Consider the following 23636-nt stretch of genomic DNA (forward strand, 5'->3'; position numbering starts at 1 on the left):
TCGTCTTGTGCTTGATGCATCGGTTGGGGATCAAGGACCAGCTTTCCATGTACAAGTCATTTCATGGCTCCTATGGCTGTCATGATGCACAGGTTGACCGCTCCAAAGTTGGTACTGCTCTATGGTGGGAGGACTTTGGTTCGGATGGACCAAAGCTACAGTAGCTTGCCATCCGCATACTTAGCCAAGCCGTCAATCCTCTTGCTTGGAGCAACTTTGGAGTACCTACAGCCACATTGTGTCACGATTGTGACGTGTTTATGTATCAGATTCTCTCTTCATTGCTGATTACTGTTGCAGATGCAAAGAGTTACCAGCCAAAGGAAACCCCTACCCTCGACTGGTTGCGACTCTTCGTCAAAGGATGTACCTCTTCATCGAATAGCCACATCTCTTCAACGAATGGTTGTATCCCTTAGCGAATGGTTGTGCCTCTACATCGACTAGACACATCCCTTAGCCTAAAAGTTGTACCCTTTCGTCTAAGGTCATGTCCTTTCATCAAAGGACATGCCTCTTCAAATGTGTCTCTTCATCTCCTATATAAGAGACCTATTGTACTCAGTTTAATAACAACAAGCCAATTCAATCTTGTCTCAAGTGTTCTCCTGAAGGTTCTTGTTCTAAGTTAATTACTTAAGTAGTAATTAGTACACAATATGCAGGATTAATAACATAATCCTCACAGTGGTATCAGAGCAATTTTTTTCCTACCCGTGGGTTGTGAAGCCCTCACCCTCTCCGCGGCACTCCCTCATCCACCTCTCCTCTCGGTGTTGTATGGAAGAAGCAGAGCAATGGTGGACTTGGCGTGAATCCTTGCTTGTAGTAATGTAAACAAGTACACAAGGTCTCACACCCATATACACGTATTGTGCAGAGAGGGACCCCCTGCTGTATTTCCGGAATGCCCTCCCTCCCTGCTGCCGGTGGCGTTCGCAACATGGTAGGAACTGCCCCCTTCGCTGCTGAATATGGAGCCCCCCTCTCTTCGCCTTGGTTGCTGCCAACGGGCGCTCTTGTTTGCTGAGCGTGGCTGCCGGTTGTGAGTCGCCTTACTATATGCAGTGACTGCTCGTTCAACACTGTTCGCAGCGATCCACTCGGCGATTCAGCCTTCGAAGCGTCACCTCCACTCGGCGATTCAGCCTTCGAAGCGTCACCTCCACTCGGCGACGAAGCGTCAACCTTCCAAAAAAAAAAACAACAATACACAACATTAATAAGTGTGCTGCCACGTGGAATTCACCAAAAAAAAAAACCCAAACAAACCCAACAGGCGTGCGTAACCGGCTGGGCGTGCGCTGGCCGCCCGTTTGAGATTTGCTGGTGTGAACAAGCCACCGTGGGCGACTCAGAAACCACCACCCGGCTGTCAGGATGTCGCCTAGTTTTTACTCGCCTCCTTCTCTCCAGCGAATAGGCGCCCTTCTTCCTGGCTGTTCGTGGGTTTTCCTGGCTTTGCCCACGCCACATACCTTGTGTGCTCTCGCCCTTTACGTGCATGCTTCATGGACAACTTCCCGGAGGAACCCGACATGCACATCTCTTACCTGAGTTACATAGACGAGATCCTCGAGGCTGTTCTTCCCGAACACAACCCTCCTCGTGCCCTCACTCCGGAATCAGTGCCACTACCCGCCGATGTTGGGTGGATTCCAAGTCTTTCAGCCTCTCCTATCCCAGCATCCCCGGCCTCTCAGGTGTACCGCATTCATGTCAGCAGCCCGCATGTGACCGAACCCGACATTTGGGCGATTTGGACTATTTTCCTCACCTGCGAGCCACTGCATCTTACTCATTTCGAGTATTTTTTATCACGATACCCGCAGTTGGCACACTTTCTTCCAGAGTGCAGTGTGGATGGCTTACGCAATGTCTCCTCCACGCGCCCTCCTGTGACATTTTACTGCGAGATCTTCGTCCCCGACTATACTCCATTATCTCCAATGCCCAGTTCTTTGGAAGAAGCCAATGCAGTAACTTCGGAGGACGATCCCGACGAAGTGGAAGACCCCGACTTCGCGTACGAGGATCCTATTACTGCCTCTCCAGCAGCTGTTCCTTCCATTCTACATTTCGGGTGGACCTTTCCTGCTTCACCACAGTACTCTCTCTGAGTGCTCTAGATGTCGACTTCGCACGACAACGTGCCACCCGCCGATCCTCAGATGGAAGCCTTGCTGATGACTACTCTCCAACAACAGATGGAGGACTTGCAAAAGGCATTTTTCGACGGAATGGCATCAATGAGATCCCAGATGGAAGACATGCAGCAGCGGCACCAACATCAGCGCGAGGGATCCAAGAAGTCCCAGCGAGCGCATCGTTCACATTCTCCACAGTCATCATCATCATCCTCGGTGGGCCAGCAGGACGATCCCTTAACTCCTCCCGATCCGATTGCCGAGGTAGACAATGCTGAACTTAAACTTCTATATAAATTAATGACCACAGCACAAACACGAAAGATGGACATCAAGTTACCTGAGCCCTACAATGGCCGCCGTGATAAGCGGTTAATCGATCATTGGCTCTACAAAATGGAGGTTTATTTCTCGAATACTGAATTGCCCGAGAACAAAAAGGTGGCATTGGCCAGTACCCTCTTGAAGGATACCGCCTTCCTCTGGTGGCGACGCAGGATTGCAGATGGCAAGTCTACTCCAACGTGGGATAAATTCCGGCGTGCTCTTCGCAAGGCTTTTGAGCCTACAAATGCGAATTTTCATGCCAGGTCTTCTCTCCGCCGCCTGAGTCAAACTGGCTCCGTGGCCGCGTACATCTCAAAGTTTCAAAAATTGGCTCTGGAGATAGAGACACTCAGCCCCTCTGACTAGCTTCACAGCTTCATTGACGGGCTTGAACCCACAATCCAAGACGAAGTCCATAAGTATAATCCTGCCACCCTGGATGAAGCAATCTCGTATGTCGAGCGCATCAGTGATTACCGACGTCCCCCCAAGAACTTTTCCTCCGGCGCTCGTTCCTTCCAGCGGAATCGATCCAATGGGACTAGCCAACCCCATGTAACGCGCGGAAGCTCTGGGTAGTCTTCTTTCAGCCCTAAACACTCTTGATGACCTTCTGATGCAAAAATGCACCATGATGCAAAAACGCAGGTAGAGAGAGAGTAGAGAGAGAGAGTGAGAAGTGCTGGAATTTCAGTATATACTATGTACAAAAAAGGTACAGATCTTTGCAGCCATGGGCTGCCTTCATAAAAAGGTTCCTAACCCTAAATTCTGTCCCCTATGGGACCTCTATGTGACTCACACCCCTAGTGGGTGGAATGACTCAAACATGGAGCAAAGGTGCCTTTATATAGGCCTTGGAGCATGTGGGGAACTGGCCGACTGCTGGTCGGCCAGTTATTAATTCATAAAATCCATTTAATGCTGCCGACTGGATCTCTTGATGCGCCTGCTGCCAGCACCCCTCTGTCCTGCAGCCGACAGCCCACTGGTGTTGTTGATGTCATCCTCCATCCAGCCGACAGTCCTTCTGATCCATGTTTTGCTCCAAGTCCTGCTCCATGTCCATCTTCTACTGGTTCATAGTCTTTATCTGCTTGCCTCTTCTGGATCTAGCCCTGGAAATGTCCATGGCATCTGTGATGCACATGACATCCCCCTCTGCTAAACTTGATGACGGGAATCCAACCTGCTCTTGGATGACTGTCATCATCCCAATCCTGTTCCGAAGTCCCTCTGTCATCATCCATCCCTGGCAAACCTTTTTCTCTGAAAATCCGGTCTGTTCTCCAAACCACTCTGTCTCTGATGAAGATCTATGCATCTGGTCTTCCTCTGGTCCACAATCCATTCCTGCCCTGACTCTGAACACCGTCTTGGTCTTCATTCCTAGAACTGAGTCTGGCACTCTCACATCACCCTTGGAGGATCAACCTCCCTTGGGACCGTTACCTGAGAACCCATCTGGCTCACGGTACTGCCATCCCCATCTGGCACTGTGGAACACCACCAACAAACCTCCTGGGAGATCTTCCCGATCTGTGTTCCCGCCTTGGGCTTCGAATCCGTGTACTTTCCTGTACCTTGGACCTGTACACCATCATCTGGGACTGAATCAGTGTTTAGCTTGGCTGAGCCTGATGCTCTGATACCAATGTCACACGCGGAAGCTCTGGGTAGTCTTCTTTCAGCCCTAAACACTCTTGATGACCTTCTGATGCAAAAATGCACCATGATGCAAAAACGCAGGTAGAGAGAGAGTAGAGAGAGAGAGTGAGAAGTGCTGGAATTTCAGTATATACTATGTACAAAAAAGGTACAGATCTTTGCAGCCATGGGCTGCCTTCATAAAAAGGTTCCTAACCCTAAATTCTGTCCCCTATGGGACCTCTATGTGACTCACACCCCTAGTGGGTGGAATGACTCAAACATGGAGCAAAGGTGCCTTTATATAGGCCTTGGAGCATGTGGGGAACTGGCCGACTGCTGGTCGGCCAGTTATTAATTCATAAAATCCATTTAATGCTGCCGACTGGATCTCTTGATGCGCCTGCTGCCAGCACCCCTCTGTCCTGCAGCCGACAGCCCACTGGTGTTGTTGATGTCATCCTCCATCCAGCCGACAGTCCTTCTGATCCATGTTTTGCTCCAAGTCCTGCTCCATGTCCATCTTCTACTGGTTCATAGTCTTTATCTGCTTGCCTCTTCTGGATCTAGCCCTGGAAATGTCCATGGCATCTGTGATGCACATGACACCCCAGCATCCTAATTCTGGACAACCCAACTCTCGGCGACCATATTCTGGACAACAGTCCTTCCGACCGCGATTTTCCGGGCAAACTTACGCGTCAAATGCAGGATCCTCTCAGACCGAATCCTCTGGCAGCAGCAGAAACCGAGATCGGTCTCGACAGGACCGTCGCAACAATGATCGGCGCAATTTCAAGCGAGAACCCTCTTCAGGACAGCAAACCTCTTCATCAACTGCCCCTTCATCCCAACCTAGTCGCCCAGGCCTCTGCACAATTTGTTCTGGCGATCACCGGTGGTATGAATGCCCTCAGCGTCCTAAACCCTCCAACACTCGGCGCAATTCTCAGGTGGACAGTTGTCACCATGCTGATCATGACCCGCCTCCTGTGAAAGACAAGAACAAACAGATGGCTTGTTCTGTTCGCGTTTCGGAGTTTGTCAGTACCCTGATGCTTAATGGCCAAAGTACCAACCCTGTTCCGGTGAATCTTTCCAAACAGGTCCTTAGTCTTCTTGGCTTCATTGGCGACCATCCCATCAATGTGCTGGTGGACAGTGGCTGTTCCACTAATTTTGTGGGCACTTCTTTGGTTCATAAGCTGCGCCTACAGACCCGACATTTTGTGGATGCTTTTCAAGTGGAGCTTGCTAATGGTTCCTTCCTTAATTGTAACCAAAAGGTGCAACAGCTCCAATTCCAGATTCAAGATTACCAGGATCACCTTAATTTTTCAGTGATGCCGTTGTCACATTATGACATGATATTGGGACAATCTTGGCTGTATCGATATGATCCGGTGATCAGCTTTCGTTCCCATTCAATCCAATTATATCATAATGGTCGAGAGCTGGAACTTCATGGCCTTTTCAGTGCCAAACCCATCACCATTGTTTCTGCCCTGCAAGTCAAACGTCTCGTTCGCAAACGTGACAGTGCAACATCCTTGGTCATGTTACGGGAGATTGAAGCAGAAACCAGTGAGCAATCTCAAGCCTCGTCATCAACTACTGCTTACTTGGAGCAACCCTCCTTCAAGCCTTTTCAGGATTTGTTTCCGAATGATCTTCCGACGACATTGCCTCCTCGTTGTCCTGTGGATCACCCAATTGATCTTATCCCAGGTCAACCTTCTCCAACCCGAGCTCCTTACCGTGTTTCTTACTCTGAATCTCAGGAGATACAAAAGCAATTACAGGAGTTGCTGGACAAAGGTCACATCCGTCCCAGCAAAAGTCCCTTCGGAGCCCCGGTTTTACTTGTCAAGAAGAAGGATGGATCAATGCGACTTTGCATTGATTACCGAGCTCTCAACAAGCTGACAATCAAGAACAAATTTCCTTTACCTCGCATCGATGAATTGTTCGACCAACTGCTTGGTGCTAAGGTGTTTTCCAAGATTGATTTAAAGTCCGGCTATCATCAAATTCGTATCCGTAATGGTGATGAATACAAGACAGCCTTTCGGACAAAATATGGCCATTATGAATTCTTGGTCATACCTTTTGGGTTAACCAATGCCCCGGCCACTTTCATGACCCTGATGAATGAAATTTTTGGGCCATACTTGGATAAGTTCGTGATCGTTTACCTTGATGATATTCTGGTTTTTAGCCGATCTATGGTCGATCACAAAGAGCATTTACAGATAGTCTTTGAAGTACTACGCAACAATGTGCTGTACATCAACAAAAAGAAGAGCGAATTTTTCAAAAACCATGTGGACTATCTTGGTCACATCATTTCTGCTAATGGGATTGCAGTAGATCCTAAGAAGATTCAGGCAATTGTGGATTGGCCTTTGCCCCTCACCATTTCAGATGTTCGATCTTTCTTGGGACTTGCTAACTTCACAACAAGGTGTATAGATTTTCGGAGATTGCTGCCCCTTTGATAGAACTGACAAAGCTGGACAAACTTCAGTGGTCTTCGGAAGCTGAGCAATCCTTCAATGATCTCAAGCATGCCTTGACAACAACCCCGGTCTTGGCCATTGCAGATCCCACTCAGCCCTTTGATGTAATGACAGATGCCTCAGATCGTGCTTTGGGTGGAGTTTTGATGCAGAATGATCGTGTCATTGCTTTTGACAGCAGAAAGTTTTCAGCCATTCAAAGCAGGTATCCTGTGTATGATAAGGAGTTTTTGGCAATCGTACATGCTTATCGAACATGGAGACATTATCTTCTTGGAGCAGATTCAGTTGTACGTACAGATCATCAATCTCTGACGTATATTTTCACTCAGCCTGTTATGAACTCTCGACAAGGCAGATGGGTTGAATTCTTGGCTAATTTCCACATGATTATTCAGTATGTTCCTGGTCTTCAGAATGTGGTTGCAGATGCCTTAAGTCGCATGCCTCGAGCCATTAATTTTGCCATCACAGATGTGCAAATGGAAATCCCTGCTTGTTTCAAAAATGAATATTTGACGGATAGAGATTTTGGAGATGCGTTCCGTGCTCTCAAATCTTCTAATCCCAGAAAATTTTATCACCACCTTGCCTCGTTCATCCAAAGGCAATGCTCAGATTCTTGTGGTGGTTGATCGATTTTCCAAAATGGCACATTTCATTCCTTGCAAGAAAGCTGCTTCAGCCCCAGACGTGGCGTCATTATTCGTGCAACATGTCTTCAAATTGCATGGTTTGCCAAAGACCATCATCTCTGACAGAGATCCAAAGTTCACTGGACATTTTTGGACGTCTTTGTTCAAATCTCTTGGCACGAATTTGTTATTCAGTTCAGCCTATCATCCTCAAACAGATGGACAGACTGAAAGAGTCAATCAGATTTTGGAAGAAATGATTCGACATTACATTCAATTCCGTCTGGCATCATGGGAAGATTATTTACCACTCGTGGAATTTGCTTATAATAATTCCCATCATTCAGCAATTGGATTAACTCCATTTCAAGCAGCATATGGACATACTTCTCTTGTGCCTACAAACTTTGTTTTACAACACAAAGTGGCGTTGGCAGATCAGTTGGTTCAGGAGATGCAAGATGTGCTTGTACAAGTTCGAGATAAATTGGTCCATGTGCAACAAAAATATCAAAAACAGGCCAACAAGCATCGTCGACATGCAGAATTTCAAGAAGGAGACTTGGTCTTATTATATGTGGCACCTCACCGCTACAAAACAGTGAAGTCAGTTTTTCCAAAGTTACGACCTCGCTTCTATGGGCCTTTCAAGATTCTTAAGAAAAATTCAACTGTCAGTTATAAGTTGGAACTTCCATCGTCATGGGGAAAGATTCATCCGACTTTTCACATCTCTTGGCTCAAACAGTATATTCAAGGAGATTCGCCTGTTCCAGACTTATCTTCTTATGTACCAGAAATTGAAGATGACCATATTATCCTTGTTCCAGAAGTAATACTTGACGTAAGACAGAAGGAAACAAGAAGAAAGTTGACTACAGAATTTCTTGTAAAGTGGATGGACTTGGATGAGTCTGATTCCACTTGGCAAACAGATGAAGAAATGCAGCAGTACCCTAACCTTCTTCAGGAGTTCTTCGACAAACGGATGTCTATCATTTGACACATGGGTTTTATTTTAAATGGGAGGGAATGTCACGATTGTGACGTGTTTATGTATCAGATTCTCTCTTCATTGCTGATTACTGTTGCAGATGCAAAGAGTTACCAGCCAAAGGGAACCCCTACCCTCGACTGGTTGCGACTCTTCGTCAAAGGATGTACCTCTTCATCGAATAGCCACATCTCTTCGACGAATGGTTGTATCCCTTAGTGAATGGTTGTGCCTCTACATCGACTAGACACATCCCTTAGCCTAAAAGTTGTACCCTTTCGTCTAAGGTCATGTCCTTTCATCAAAGGACATGCCTCTTCAAATGTGTCTCTTCATCTCCTATATAAGAGACCTATTGTACTCAGTTTAATAACAACAAGTCAATTCAATCTTGTCTCAAGTGTTCTCCTGAAGGTTCTTGTTCTAAGTTAATTACTTAAGTAGTAATTAGTACACAATACGCAGGATTAATAACATAATCCTCACACATTGCCTATAGGAAGAGGAACCGACTCGGGGTAGAGCGTTGCAATGACCTTGTCTTCGTCAGCACGAACTTGCGAATGCTTTGCAAGAGCGTGACCAAGAAGGCAGATCCCTTCACCAAGTGGAGATGAGTCAACAAGAAGACCAATAAGAGGATGAGGTACAGTGCATCTGTCATTGCACGCTCCATTGTGCTTACAATGGCGATATGTTCCCTATGTTATTTCTCAGTCTTTGAGAATACTAGAATGTCATCAAAGAACAAACAAGTGAACTCTTGGTGAGGTCTAAATATACGGTCCATCATCCTAATAAATGTGGCATGACGAGAAACTCATACAATCCAAAAGTGGTCCTGAAAGCAATTTTTTTGCACCTCCTCAAGTAGCACCTGGATCTGATGAGAACCACTCTTGAGATCAATTCTACTAAAGCCTTGATGCTAAAGGCTCCTTTCTTGTGGTGACTGAAGTGCTACCACAATCACCTTATGTGATTGGAGGGCTATCATGACACAAGAAATGTGCATGATAAGTTGACTCCGACATAATATGTGATGGTGTTAGAAGGTAGTATCTTTCTTTTGTGTTCGGGTCTCACCACCTTCACTCCGATTGTTGGGATATATCGGAGCCTGTATGTGTGTGAACAGCCCCTTTAATGGCTGTGACAGTGCTTTAGAGTATTCGCATGTGAACCACCTCTTATAGGTGGATAAGCGCGCATTTAATAAGGGTCAAAGGGCTTGGTATACTGCAAGGCCTATTTATGCAAAGGCCTTGTACTTCATTTCAAGATCAATCAATCTAGCCGAGTCACGACATAATATGTGATGGGGTTAGAAGGTAGTATCTTTCTTTTGCGTTCGGGTCTCACCACCTTCGCTCCAATTGTTGGGATATATCGGAGCCTGTATGTGTGTGAACAGCCCCTTTAATGGCTGTGAAAGCGCGTGTGAACCACCTCTTATAGGCGGATAAGCTTGCATTTAATAAGGGTCAAAGGGCTTGGTATACTGAAAGGGCTATATATGCAAAGGCCTTGCACTTCATTTCAAGATCAATCAATCTAACCAAGTCGTGAGTCGTGCAATCATCTCTCTCAAAGTTCATTGTTTATCTCTCTAGTTTTTTCTCTTGTTCTCTCTCTACATTTCTGCAATGGATATCCTTAGGTTGCGGACTGCTAACCCTAACCCTAATCTGAAGAAACGCACCCCCCCCCTTTGTACAAGGCAGTTTTCTCTCCTAGAGCAACTGGCTGTTAATTTTTAACTCATAGAAGGATCTCTTTCCCGAAAAAAAGAAATAACCATCCTTACAGCAAAGGCATGCTTATCATCCTCTTTCTGCAACAAACAAGCCTAAAGAGGTCCCCTTACCTCAGAAAAAAAAACAATAGCTTGTCCACTTAAGACAGCAAGCTCATCTTGCTCCTGCTATAGAAAACAAACCTAACTTGTTCTTCATGTAAAAAAGTCTTATCTTACACATTCACAAATTGCACATTTATCTTGCTAGATCTACAACCTCAAATGAGAGTTTGTGTGAGAGACCTAAGTGGGATGTATAGTAACTGATGAGATCTCACTGATGCAGCTTAATAATATGTACACACAATTAAAACAAACCACATAAACCCAAACTTTGATTTTCTTCAAAATTTTGCCACGGCACCTCATTACAGGTATCATTCCCTTTTATTTATTTTTTTAGGGACAGACCTTAACAGCACCATCTTTAAGCAGCTCCACCCCAACAGCCTCTAAATTGAGATTCTTTATATTTGGTTTTCTACCTGCAGATTCCAGAAGCATCAACTCAGAAGAGAAACATGGTGCTTTGTATCTCTGTATAAGAATCTCTTAAGAAAAATATTGTTTGGACACTGGAATTTTTCAACTTCATTGTTCCAACAAGAAATCCTAAATCCTGCCTTGGGCAGTAATTCAGAAATCTGTACAGAAGGACTGAAAGGAACGAGTGAGAAAGCAACAAAGTGGAAGTTCAAGTGAAAACAAGCGAGTAAAGCAAGGAGTCCCAAAAACAGCTTCAGGTCTAAGAAAACAAGAAGCTCTCAAGGTTCCAAGATCGAGCTTCCAACATACATCTTACAAGATGTTCACACTACAAAATCAACTATTTGTTAACAACAAAAATGAAGATAGCCAGGTGGGAACCACCAAAATCTCAACCAAGAAAGAGGTCTGAGGCATTTTCACACCTCATCAGCAGGGCAAACAGCCCATGCAGCACCCACAGCCGTATGGGCATAATGAGCAGACAAGTCAGCTGGGGGTGGGTCCACACCCGCCAGGAACCTGGCAGGTCACAGCACCTTGTAGAGCAGCATGCTAATAAGCAGCATCAATGCTGGTCAAGCAGAAATAAGACTCTAGATTATTCAGGATTGAGATGCATTATCCAAAAAATTACACCAAGATGCTGCCATAGCCAGCTTACCAACAGCAAATAGCACCACATCTGTTTCGATCTCTTGGCCCTTATCAGTGTAAGCCTTAAGTCCACCTTCCACCTTCTCAATCTGCACACTCCAAAAAGCATCAGACTATTGCAAAACCTGCCAACCCTATAAATAGAAAACATGATCTTTATCATGGCTGCGACCATAAAAGAAGATACCTTACGGCTTCTTTTATTGCCAAAGCAGATCATTACATACCTACATAAACCACACACACACACACGCTTGGTGTCTTCTACCGGATTACACTTTAAAAAAATGCTAGACTTTGTAGAAAAATAATAATAATACCTTTGTGATATTTGTATTTGGATGTAAAGAAACACCCCGACCTTGCAAATTATTGGCTACCACAGTCCGCATTTCATCATCAAAACCCCTGTTTTAAAGCCCCAAAAAAAAAAAGAGAGAACATGGATTCTTGTTACCTGCAGGCACCCCTACAGAATAATAAAGTTGAACTAATTTAGTGGAAAAGGAGATAAAGATCAAGGTGAAGGTCAGAGATCATAAAGACAAGCTCCCACTAGGGAAATACAACCCCCCCCCCCGGCAGCCCTCCACCCTCCGCACTCCCCCTCTCCCCTACCTGCATGCTACCCCCCAAGCATTTCTTGCTCCCCAGCCTTTCCGCCTTCCTTGGCACTGCCTCCCAGCCCTCCCATTTTATTTCATGCCACCCCCCCCCCCCTCTTGGTTGAAGGTCATTATGTGACATGTGGGAGGTTATGACCGTCGTAAACACAACCTTAGTCGATATTTAACTGCACTTAATGATGTTTAAGAGACAACAGATATGGGTCAATGCAATGCAGCTATATTAGATGAATGAATGAAGTTACAATGAGATCCAAATGGATCTGTACTGCTGAATATGCTGCCTATATGCTGTAAATGCGGGCTGAACTGCTGTCCACTCTTTCCCTTGTCTCCTGGGAAGGAAACACTGAAGGGATGCTTTGGAACAGATGCTGAATGCTAACCTGATGATGAAACGCAGATCTGTTGGGCTGAACTGGCTGCGTTTGCTGTAGATGATGGCTGATGATGATGCGTTAACTGTAGATGATGCTGAAAGTGATGCGTTAACTGCAACTAATGCTGATGGTGATATGCTGAAACGCCAGATGATCTAAAGAAGGATGCGCTTCACTGATGAGCTTGCTGATGACTGAATGCTGCTATGCTGAGGTGCTGAATGCTGAATGGAGAGGCGCCTATATATATGTGGGGGAGAGGGCTGGTCGGCCAGATGGCTGCAGTCGGCCAGTACATGTCTCCCAATAAAGCTAGTCGGCTGCCCCAAAAAATGCATAAAAATGCCTGAATAAATACTGGTAAAATGCCTAATGATATCTGTGATGCTAATATGATGCCATGTCACCGTACAACTGACTGGTGTGCACGTGACATTCCCCGCTGCTAAACTGTTGCTGGGTGTATACCTGGCAACCTTCGACTCTTCTGCGATCCTTTTCCTCCGAACCACTGCCCCCTTTTGTCTTCTGCTGGGACTGAGGCCGTCTGCAGGAGTGAAATCCTCTGAGCCAAGACTCTATGTACTGCGGGAACTGAATGGCAAATACCTGAGTCACCCCTGACCTGTCTGTGGAAACCTTTCACCTACCATCTCCGTCGTACCTGAAGCTCTGAACCTCCTGAGGCGATGTTGGAGCAAACTTCCGTCTTCTGTGGAAGAGAAACCCCCTGCTGCTACCAGTTGAAGCCAAAACTTATGTGCTCCTTTGATGATGGATGTCATTCTTCCCTGAGAGTTCATGGGTAACATGTATGCAGGACTGACTGCTATGCAAACCATGTGCAACCCTATATGCTGTGCAAGAATGCAGATGGATGGGTTACTGATGCAGACCTAAGGGAAAATCCGTAAGGGTGGCTTGCAAAATTTTGAGAACTGGGTTTAATTGTGCGGAAGCGATAAAAATGATGACTGACTGAATGACTGATGAACTGAACATGCTCTAAGACTCGTTACCCTGTAACGCTCTGATACCAATGTGACATGTGGGAGGTTATGACCGTCGTAAACACAACCTTAGTCGATACTTAACTGCACTTAATGATGTTTAAGAGACAACAGATATGTGTCAATGCAATGCAGCTATATTAGATGAATGAATGAAGTTACAATGAGATCCAAATGGATCTGTACTGCTGAATATGCTGCCTATATGCTGTAAATGCGGGCTGAACTGCTGTCCACTCTTTCCCTTGTCTCCTGGGAAGGAAACACTGAAGGGATGCTTTGGAACAGATGCTGAATGCTAACCTGATGATGAAACGCAGATCTGTTGGGCTGAACTGGCTGCGTTTGCTGTAGATGATGGCTGATGATGATGCTGAGAGTGATGCGTTAACTGCAACTACTGCTGATGGTGATATGCTGAAACGCCAGATGATCCAAAGAAGGATGCGCTTCACTGATGAGCTTGAAGATGACTGAATGCTGCTATGCTGAGGTGCTGAATGCTGAATGGAGAGGCGCCTATATATATGTGGGGGAGAGGGCTGGTCGGCCAGATGGCTGCAGTCGGCAGTACATGTCTCCCAATAAAGCTAGTCGGCTGCCCCAAAAAATGCATAAAAATGCCTGAATAAATACTGGTAAAATGCCTGATGATATCTGTGATGCTAATATGATGCCATGTCACCGTACACCTGACTGGTGTGCACGTGACACATTACCTCACCAAGATTCCTCTCTAGTTTCCCAGATTCCAGTCACGTCCTCTAACAATGCCGAGCACCCATCGTCTAGGAGGATTCCTCCCTTCCTCTTCCTTCTCCCCCCCCCCCCCCCCCCCCCCCCCCCCGCCCCAACCTTTGTCTTCAGCTCTCCCCTCAGCAGCTCCCCCTGACCCATCTCCTTTGGAGCTCACTCTCCCCCCTCCCTCCGCTTCTCTTGAGCATTCCTGCCACCCTCCAACTGCGCCAAACCCGGAGTGAAGACAGCTGGCAAGTTCAGTCCACCGCTTGATTCATCACTTCCCAGAGCTAGTTGAGATGACCATCATCGCCTCTCCGGTGAGTACTCACCGGCCAAAGTCACCACCCGGCCCCCCCAAGGTTCTAGAGCAGCCAATGGATTACAATTTCTTCCAATGTCTCTCTGTCGAAGGAACTGGTATTTTCGAGGAGAGAGTGGCTCCCATTCGGATTTGTGTGGTGTTTCATCACTCCAAGCTCTCCATGCTAGAGAGTGGTGGCACAATGACCTTCTCCTTCTCCTTGAATACAACACTGGGGACGGAATGGGATACGGAGCCGGTCTCTGCTGCCATCTAGGGCTAGGCAGTTGATCTCTCTCATCATTTGCATGCTATGTGCATCACCGATGGAGTTGGCTCGGATGGAGTTGGGAGGCTTGGGCCACAAACATCATGACGGGGAGGTGTGGTCCTCCAACTTGGAGATGCTGCTCTTTGTGTTCCTTCATATCTCAAGAGCAATACCCTTCCCCCCTCCTACAGATATCTACATTGCGACAGGTGGAGCCCAAATTATGCTTATTCCTAGGCTCGAGCAAAGTGGCATCACATGGAGGGCAAGATCCACACCTACCTAGCGTGTCTTCGTCCTAGGACTAACTCTAATTACTCCCCGTCGAAACCCACGCCCAAGACTCTTCAAGTGGAAGGTAGTTCCAATAGTTCTGCTTCCCACAGACCGGCCCGGGGATACATAAGAGACCTCCTGCAGGTTGCCCTTGTCGGCAAGCATGGGCAGATCAACATCCAATCCCTTTATAATGGGTACATCTAGATCTAGTTTGAGTCAGCTTTTTGAGCAGTGTTGCAGTACGGGATACTCATGTGTACTTCACCAAACTGAGGCATGGGTTTTTGTTAAGTACATAGGGCTAACCCTAGGGTTAGGTGGACTAATCCTACGGTTAGGTTGGCTAAACTATGTGTTAGCGTGGGAGAATCCTGTCACGAGAATCTAAGATTATGTCACATGAATCCTTGCTGACAGTTCTCTTTAGAAACCGACCCACTAGTGAGCACAACTTTCTTCCCAGTTACAGTTTGTGTCCTAGCCTTCCCAAGGGATACTTCGAGCTCCTCTTGGTGATTGAGCATCTACCGGGTCGCAACCATCACTCCGGCAGCAAGACTCCACCCTTGGAGTACTCATAGGCTCAACAGAGAGTGGGTCCTTAGCCCCTGGCTATAGGAAGATTCTTGATGGAATCTACGGTTAGGAGGTGAGTTTGCCTACACCCTTCTATATGTTCTAACCTTGTGTGTTTAGCTTGTGTATTAAGTAGCTTTACGGGGGCTTCACAGTTGGTATTAGAGCTTATGCAAGACTTTCATATGGTGATCTTGTATAGGAAGGGCAGTTTGACGATTTGAATCTGGTTGCAGACAATTTGAATCAGATTGGAGAGGTAAACCTTTTGAGTTTCACCGAGATAAGTGTTGGCTGTATGATTTCTTGAGAGGGTTGTGTCAGACTGCTAGGCATTTCAGTCGGTATTGGCAACGGGTTCAAGCAGGGAGCTCCACAGTTATAGACTAGGACTCTGTGATCGTACCACCTGTTAGGGTAATGGTAGTCAATACTTGATCCGGAACGGGATTTTGTTCTGCGATGATAGTCTGTGTACTAGACTGTGCTGAGATTGGGAAGAAAATTGTTTATGAATGTCATGATTCTCCTACAACACGTCATACGAGGATACAACAGACCTATGACTTAGTAAAACGGACGTTTTACAGGCCTAAAATGAAGGCAGAAGTCCAAGACTATGTGGTGAAGTGTCATCAATGCCAGCTAAGCGTCTTAGAACTGGAGGGTTGTTACATCCTCAAAGATTCCTTTTGGGAAGGGAAACAGTGTTTCCATAGATTTTATTGTTGGATTGCCACATACCTGCAGAGGGCGTGATGCTATTTGCATGATGCTATTTGCGTGGTGGTAGACAGGGTAACAAAGATGGCAAGGTTTTTACATACAAGCGTAGCATTTATATGGCAGTGATATGTGGGCGTAGGTTAATAATGGGCCCGGCACTTTTTCCCTCTTTAGGACATTTTTTCTCCCGGAGTGTATTAACGCACTCTTAGGAGTGAGTAAGTGACCTTCTCACGTCACTTCACTTGTACTTCACTCATTCTCATCAATCTACCTTGACTGTTGTGCTTCCATCTCTCTCTCCTTGCTTGCTGCATTTATGTGTGTTGGTACATTGATCTCCACTCCAACATAGTATCAAAGCAGGTTCTCTTGGCTCTCACCCCTTGTCATCTTCTCCTCGAGTTGCTATTTTGACTATCTCAGATTGAGCTATCCTCTTAGGTGGAGAGGACACACCATATAGTGTTCCGTTAACTGGCTTTCTCGTGATAGTCTGCTTCCAAAGCCTTAGGAAGGAATACCTTCCAAAGCCTAGATCCCTCTACAATTTCCCAGATCTTAGTGGGGCCCTCTGGCCCTCCCAAGCCTTCGGCGGACCCTTTCTCGCACCCTTCCCCCAAGAGGATTCCTCCCCTATGTCATGTGCACAGAGTGTATCTACCGTGTGCAACACGCATACAAGACTAACTTCGAGGCTTGGGGTAGCCTGAGATAGGCTGGCTGATTGGCGGGCTGGGCTAGGAATGGACTAACGGACGGACGCCCACACAAGTGCACAGAGTGTATCTACCGTGTGCAGCACGCACACAAGACTAGCTTCGCGGCTTAGGTTAGCTTGGAGCTAGGTAGGCTGATTGGCGAGTTGGGCTAGGGATGGACTGTTATGGCTACGCAATTAGCAAGACAATTTATCAAGCAATTGTTCAGACTATACGATTTACCACAGGACATAGTTAGTGATAGGGACTCTTAAGTTTACAAGTGACTTTTGGAGGCTTGATTTTGAGAAGTTAAAAACAACTTTGAATCTGAGTTCCTTAGATCATCCTCAATCTTTCTGTTGGCTATGTTATAAATTTGGTATAAGAAGTGTCATTTCGAAACCTTTGCGTTTCGTCCAACCAGACGAAACGAAACCTTCGAAACGACGAAACGTTTCATGTTACTATGACGTATGTACAGTATTACACTCAAGCAGTATTCATGAAAATTATTGCTTTAGAAAGAGTCTATATTGTCAGAATATGCAGCCAAAATGATAACCAAACTTAGGTAGACAAGAGCAAGTAGAATGCAGAAAATAGACAGCCCAAGAAACACAGAGAGATAGGTGTGTAAACTCTTCTCTGTACACAAGATCCCACAAAAGACTGAATAAGGAAGTGGTGGGGGCATGGAGCCTATTTATATGCCCCATGTGAGCAGTCGGCCAGCATTGGTGGCCCTCCACGACTGCATGAGTAGTTGGCCAGCAATAAATGAAGCCCACGACTGCATACATCCAATCGGCCAGCAGTAAAATACTCCACGGCTGATGTCTGGGCAGTCAGCCAGCCACACAACTGAAAAATGGAAAAAAATAGGAAAAAAATACGGGGAGCGAGAAAAAATGATAAAACACCTCATAGGGCGGGCACACCCACAACAAAGGCCCTGGTGTATAAAAGTAGACAGGAGATGACTTCTAACACCCCCTCTCAGCTCCAGGCTGTGAAACCAACCCAAGGGAGCTGGAGTGCCGCCTGAGCGTAGCCTGAGGTAGAGACTTCGTGAAGAGGTCCGCCGCATTGTCCTCCGTCGAACAATAAGGTAGCAAGATGTCACCAGCCAAGATCTTCTCACGTACAAAGAGATACTGTATCTCTATATGCTTGGTCCGGGCATGGAAGACCGGGTTCCGAGCAATAGCTATACAACTCTGGTTATCGCACTGGATGACTGTGGGCTCCTTCTGTGGAAACCCAATCTCGCCTCGCAGCCTTCGCAGCCATACAACCTCACAAGCAGCACCACAAGCAGCCCGGTACTCTGCCTCTGTCGAAGAAAGGGCAATAGTTGGCTGCCTCTTGCTGCTCCAAGAAACTGCTCCTGAGCCGAGGGTGAAACTATATCCTGAAGTAGACCTCCTCGTGTCTGGATCTCCTCCCCAATCTGAGTCACTCCAATCTTGGAGCCTGACTCCATCCCCTCCTGTGTAAAAGAGTCCCAGATCCTTCGTACTATGCAAATACCGCAAGATCCGCAATCCTGCGTCCCAATGAGTCTTCAATGGCGTCTGCATAAAAGAGCTCAACAGCCCCACGGAGAAGCTCAAGTCCAATCTAGTGTTCAGCAACCAGATCAATGAACCAACCAACTTCCGGTACTGCGAGGCATCAACTGGCTCACAAGGATCAGTAACGGTTAACTTTGTGTTCGGGTCCATCGGCGAAGTAATAGGCTTGCGGTTCTCCATCCCAAAGGCCTCAAGCAACTCATGAACATACCACTGCTGAGAGACGAAAAACCCCCTCTGGGTCTGCCAAATCTCCAATCCCAAAAAGAAGTGGAGTAAGCCTAAGTCGGTCATCTCAAACTCCTTTGACAAGGCAGCCTTCGTCACTCTAATGTGCTCCACATGACCGCCGGTGAGAATGAGATCATCCACATAAAGGATGATAAGCGTGACCATGCCGCATCCCCGAAAGAGACACAGGTTCGGATCTGCAACCGATCTCTGAAATCCAGTCCGAATAAAGAAGGAATCAATCTTCTGATTCCAAGCCCTGGGAGCCTGCTCCAGCTGCGGGCTCAACCTCCTGTAGTGACTGAGGTTGATCAACTGGAATGATGGTCTGGGAATCAGCATCAGACTCCTCTGGATCTCCAAGAAGTGGCGGCTCCTCGACAGTGGATACTGGAACATGCTCGTCAAAGACCACATCCCGACTGACAACAATCTCGTTCCTGTCTGGATCATACAACCTATATCCCTTGGAAAGAGAGTTATACCCCACAAATACAAGCTTGCGGGACTTGGAGTCAAGCTTCCCCCTCTGCTTCTTCGGAATATGTACATACGCGTCACTCCCAAAGACACGGAAGTGCGAGACATTAGGTTTCCTGCCAAAGTATGCCTCAAATGGAGTCATATGGGGTACTGAAGTCGTCGGAGATCGGTTGAGGATATGGACAGTCGTTGCCACAGCCTCTCCCCAAAGTGGACGAGGAAGATAAAGGCAATCCAGTATTGGCCAGTTCCCTTTTGATGCCATGATCTGCACAAAATCTGAGAAATACACTCGAGGAGAATTCCCCTCCTTTATCAGCCCGGAGAGTCTTGACCTGGAATCCAGACTCTTTCTCCACCATCACGTGCCAATCCTTGAACCGAGCAAAAGCCTGGTCCTTCTGGGAAAGAAAGTAGACCCACGTGAATCTGGTACAATCATCAACAAGCAGCATAAAGTAGAGAGATCCTCCCAAAGATGGTGTCTGCTGAGGTCCACAATGGTTTCGAAGCTCGCCTGGAAGCCTGCTTCGGAAAGGATTCCCTGTGCTGCTTACCACGTATGCAAGAACTGCAACGCCCTTGCCTACTACCAACTTGCAAGCCAACCACCATCTGGTCTCGGAAAAGCTCGCCTCAATGCATCCACGATACCGTTCTCCACACCGCCTTCCCAAACAACCTGGCCAGTCTCTCGGTCCCGTAGAGCAACTGAATGCTCCTCAAATTCCACCCGAAAGCCAGTCTTGCATACTTCATGCACTGACAGAAGATGAAAACCTAGAGCAAGGACATAAAGAACACGGGAAGCATGCTTGCCCCCCTTGCCGTCGGGAATAATCTCCATCCGGCCCTCACTATGTATCGGAATAGTGGAGTTGTCGCCAATAAAGATGCGACCTGACTGCCGTTTCAGATCCAGAAAGAAGTCACAGGATGGAGTCATGTGCCTGGAAGCACCACTGTCAAGAATCCATTCCCGGTTATCCTTCAAAAGAAGCCAACTGCCTCCTCGCTCGAAGATGATGAATCGTCGGAGTCCACCATCTCTAAGTGCACAAATGCCAGAGTCTTTGCAGCTGCGGCTGAGGAATCAGCACTCTTCCCTGTCCGCTTAGGGCACTTCCTCCAATAGTGGCCTTTCTCGCCACAATCATTACAGGATCTTTCAGCCTTCAGCTTCTCTCGTTCTGAATCAAGCTTCTTCTCAGAAGACTTCTCCGGTGAAGCCTTCCCTTTGCCCTTGTTGTTATTCCGGCCTTTCAACCGTTGGCCAGTTAAGGCCTCCGAACCTCCGCTGTGAGGAGGGTTCGTGAAACGTTCCTCCTCGTCCAAGACCATTGGCACAAGCTCCTCCCAGGTAATGGTGCTAAGCTTGCCACTCGTAATCAACGAGGAATAGAAAGCAGAATACTGAGCAGGCAAGTGGGACAACAAAGTGATGGCCATGTCTTCAAAGGAGATCCGTTTCATGGGTGATACCCTGCTATAGAAAGAAGCCAAGTGCTCCCATATGCCTCTCGCCAGCGTCATGTGCTTTACATGATTGATCACTTGTGGTGTGTGCAGTTGAGGAAAATAAATGACCGGACCCTAGCGTTGACACGATCCCACATGTGTGCCTGTGCCTCTCGGTCCTTCCTCGTCGACAATAACTCCCCTTCCTCTGCTTCCGGCCGTGGAACCCTGATGATGATAAAATCAGTAAGGTCATATGACTCCAGCACCGACTCCATCATGACCTTCCAGATGCTTCTGCCATGCACAAAGCCATACTATTTGGGATGTACTTTTGGGCTGACCAGGGATTTGATTCTGAGGACAAGTGAAAGGGTGCGTGGGTGGGGAAAAAAATCTGTAAAACCTGCAAGTGGCTGTCCAGCACCTTTGGCCCGCCTTTCTCTTGCACCTTCTCTTCCCAAAACAGTCCAAAACAGTCCACCAATCAGCAACCTAACGATCCCCCTCTTGCTCAAAAAAACTCCCAAGATCTATCACGAGCCTAGGGCTCTGATAAGATGTCAAAATATGCAACGGAAATGATAACCAAACTTGGGTAGACAAGAGCAAGTAGAATGCAAAAAATAGACGGCACAAGAAACACATAGAGATAGGTGTGTAAACTCTTCTCTATACACAAGACCCCGCAAAAGACTGAATGAGAAAGTGGTGGGAGCATGGGGCTATTTATATGCTCCATGTGAGCAGTCGGCCAGCACTCGTGGCCCTCCACTACTGCATGAGCAGTCGGCCAACAATAAATGAAGCCCACGACTGCATACATCCAGTCGGCCAACAGTAAAATACTCCACAACTGATGTCTGGGCAATCGGCCAACCACACGATTGAAAAATGAAAAAAAATAGGAAAAAAATACGGGGAGTGAGAAAAAATGATAAAATACTTCATAAGGGCGGGCACACCCACAAAACAAAGGCCCTGGTGTATAAAAGTAGACAGGAGATGACTTCTAACATATATATCATAAATGTGCATACCTTTGGTTCTCGACTAGCGGCACAAGCTCCTCCAATAAGTGATTTAATTCTATATCTCCAACAATGTTATCATCAACGGAGCTATACAAGGAAGACATGAGCATTTTCTTGGCCACAGTCATTTGTAGTTTGCCAGGACTGGCATTTTTATCCACTTTTACAATGTTCGCTACAAGCTGTTTTGTTTTTCCTATCATAATCTTAGATATTTCAGGTTGTCCCGAATGAAGAGCGCGTCCCTCCTCCTCACACCCTTGCCTACAGCGAGGCCTCACTGCCGGCTCTTAGTCTCCTCTCTTCTACCTACCTCGGCATGCCTGTCACCTTATAGTCCCCTATGCAACCTACTTCACATCTTGTTGGCCTTCAGCTCTAAGCGGTTTTTTTTTCCGTGCTCATTGACCAGCTTCATCATTATGGCGCTCCTGACATTTGTCATGTCCTTGCTTGTTCAAAAGTTATGTGGTAGCACGTTCCCCACTTGGCATACAAAGATGCAGATGCTTCTTATAAGGGAGGGGCTAATTCCTCAAAGATGACCTTCCATGAAACCTCAAGTACTAAACTGAAGCTATGGCAAAAACACAACCAAAGGACCATTGTAGTCATAGGTCTTGGACTTGCACACTCACTAATGCATCACATTGATTTCAAGTCTTCAGCCAAACTAAAAGGTATCTTCAGTAATAAAATCACAAACTCTAAAGTGTTTTTGAAGCTAAATTTTATGATCTGAAAATGAAACAATGAAGAGTTAAGAGACCATTTGGTCGTTAGTCCAAAAGCTTGCCAGCCTCAAATGTGAACCTGAGAACGAAGACAAAGTGATTATGCTCCTCAAGATCACGCGAGAGAGAACACGGTTTGGGCAAACCTTAGAGATCCTTTGCATAGCAATTACAAAGTTTGAAGATCTAGTGACCTTGCTTCTTGAGAAGAACACAAGAAACAAAGAAGATTAGCAAGTCAACAGCAGTATTGACTATGACAAAGCTTTTGTAGGAGCACGGAATTGGAAGAATAACAAGAAGATTCAGTGCAAATACTACAAAAAGATGGGACACAAAGAGTCCAGCTTCTTCAAGAAGTTGGAAAAAGAGCAAGAAAAGCATCATGCTAATCTCATATAGCTGGTGACGAAGAGGTGCCAGTTGAAGATGAAGACATAACCGCTGCAATAGTCTAAGTCTCCCTCAATGAGGAAGACTATGACTAGGCATTCTAGCTACTTCTATGTGTGTGAGAGTCAAAAAGAGTTCTCTGCACTAGGTAGTCCCCCTAAAATCTGATTGTGTACTTATGTCTATGTGTGCCTTCACTTATAAAAGGTTTTGTGTTATCCTTATTCCAGTTAGGATGCAGGGGGTGACTAAAGTGCTGGCCTTGCTACCTCGATTGCATTATGTGATTGAAGGACTATCATGACAACAAAGGTGTGCATAATGAGTCGGCTCCGACACAACATGTGATGGGGTTAGATGGTAGTTGTCTTTCTTTCGTCTTGGGTCTCACCTCCTTCGCTCCACACGGGGGATAGTTGGATATTTAGAGTCTTATGTGTGTGAATTATCCTTTAGAATAGTTAGTGTGCTTAGGTGTGTGAACCTCTTAAGGCTAGAGATTGTGTGCATGTAATAAGCAATGATGTCATAACCCTTACCAAGTGCATCGCCCTGTAAGTGACTAAATCAAAAGATAAGGAAAGCTTCAAAACCAATAAACAGCATAGTACTTATTCGTAAAAACATTAATCAAATTATTGAGTCATGCTATGTCCAATGAATGGGACACAACCCCACAGCAAGCTCTCCCACACAGCTAGCCATTCTCGTAGCTTGTTATTGCTTTCTTTGGTTATTTAACAATGTAGGTTTGTCTTTAATAGGCCATGGGCCTGATCTCACCTCTATTGCATTGCAATAGTCTTATGGACTTTCATGTTTTTAAAACAACATGAACACCTGGATAGCTTAGAAAAAATTCGAATTAAAAGAGAACTAAAATTATCAAGTTTAGAAAAGATTAC

At 46.2% G+C, this 23636-nt stretch overlaps 1 protein-coding gene across 1 annotated transcript in view; it reads right to left on the reverse strand.

The window, feature by feature from the left end:
- Positions 1 to 23636, reverse strand: part of LOC147621043 (glutathione reductase, cytosolic-like) — an 81017-nt gene that overhangs the window by 38743 nt on the left and 18638 nt on the right. The window contains exons 8-10 of the mRNA XM_086825292.1: positions 11531 to 11618; positions 11218 to 11299; positions 10479 to 10552 (exon numbers count right to left, since the gene is read on the reverse strand). Of these exons, the coding sequence (XP_086681418.1) occupies positions 10479 to 10552; positions 11218 to 11299; positions 11531 to 11618 (244 nt within the window). The remainder of the gene's footprint in view (positions 1 to 10478; positions 10553 to 11217; positions 11300 to 11530; positions 11619 to 23636) is intronic.

The sequence above is a fragment of the Cibotium barometz genome, chromosome 31 (genome assembly GCF_041138505.1).
Source record: "Cibotium barometz isolate CiBa-2024 chromosome 31, ASM4113850v1, whole genome shotgun sequence".
NCBI classification, from domain to species: domain Eukaryota; kingdom Viridiplantae; phylum Streptophyta; class Polypodiopsida; order Cyatheales; family Cibotiaceae; genus Cibotium; species Cibotium barometz.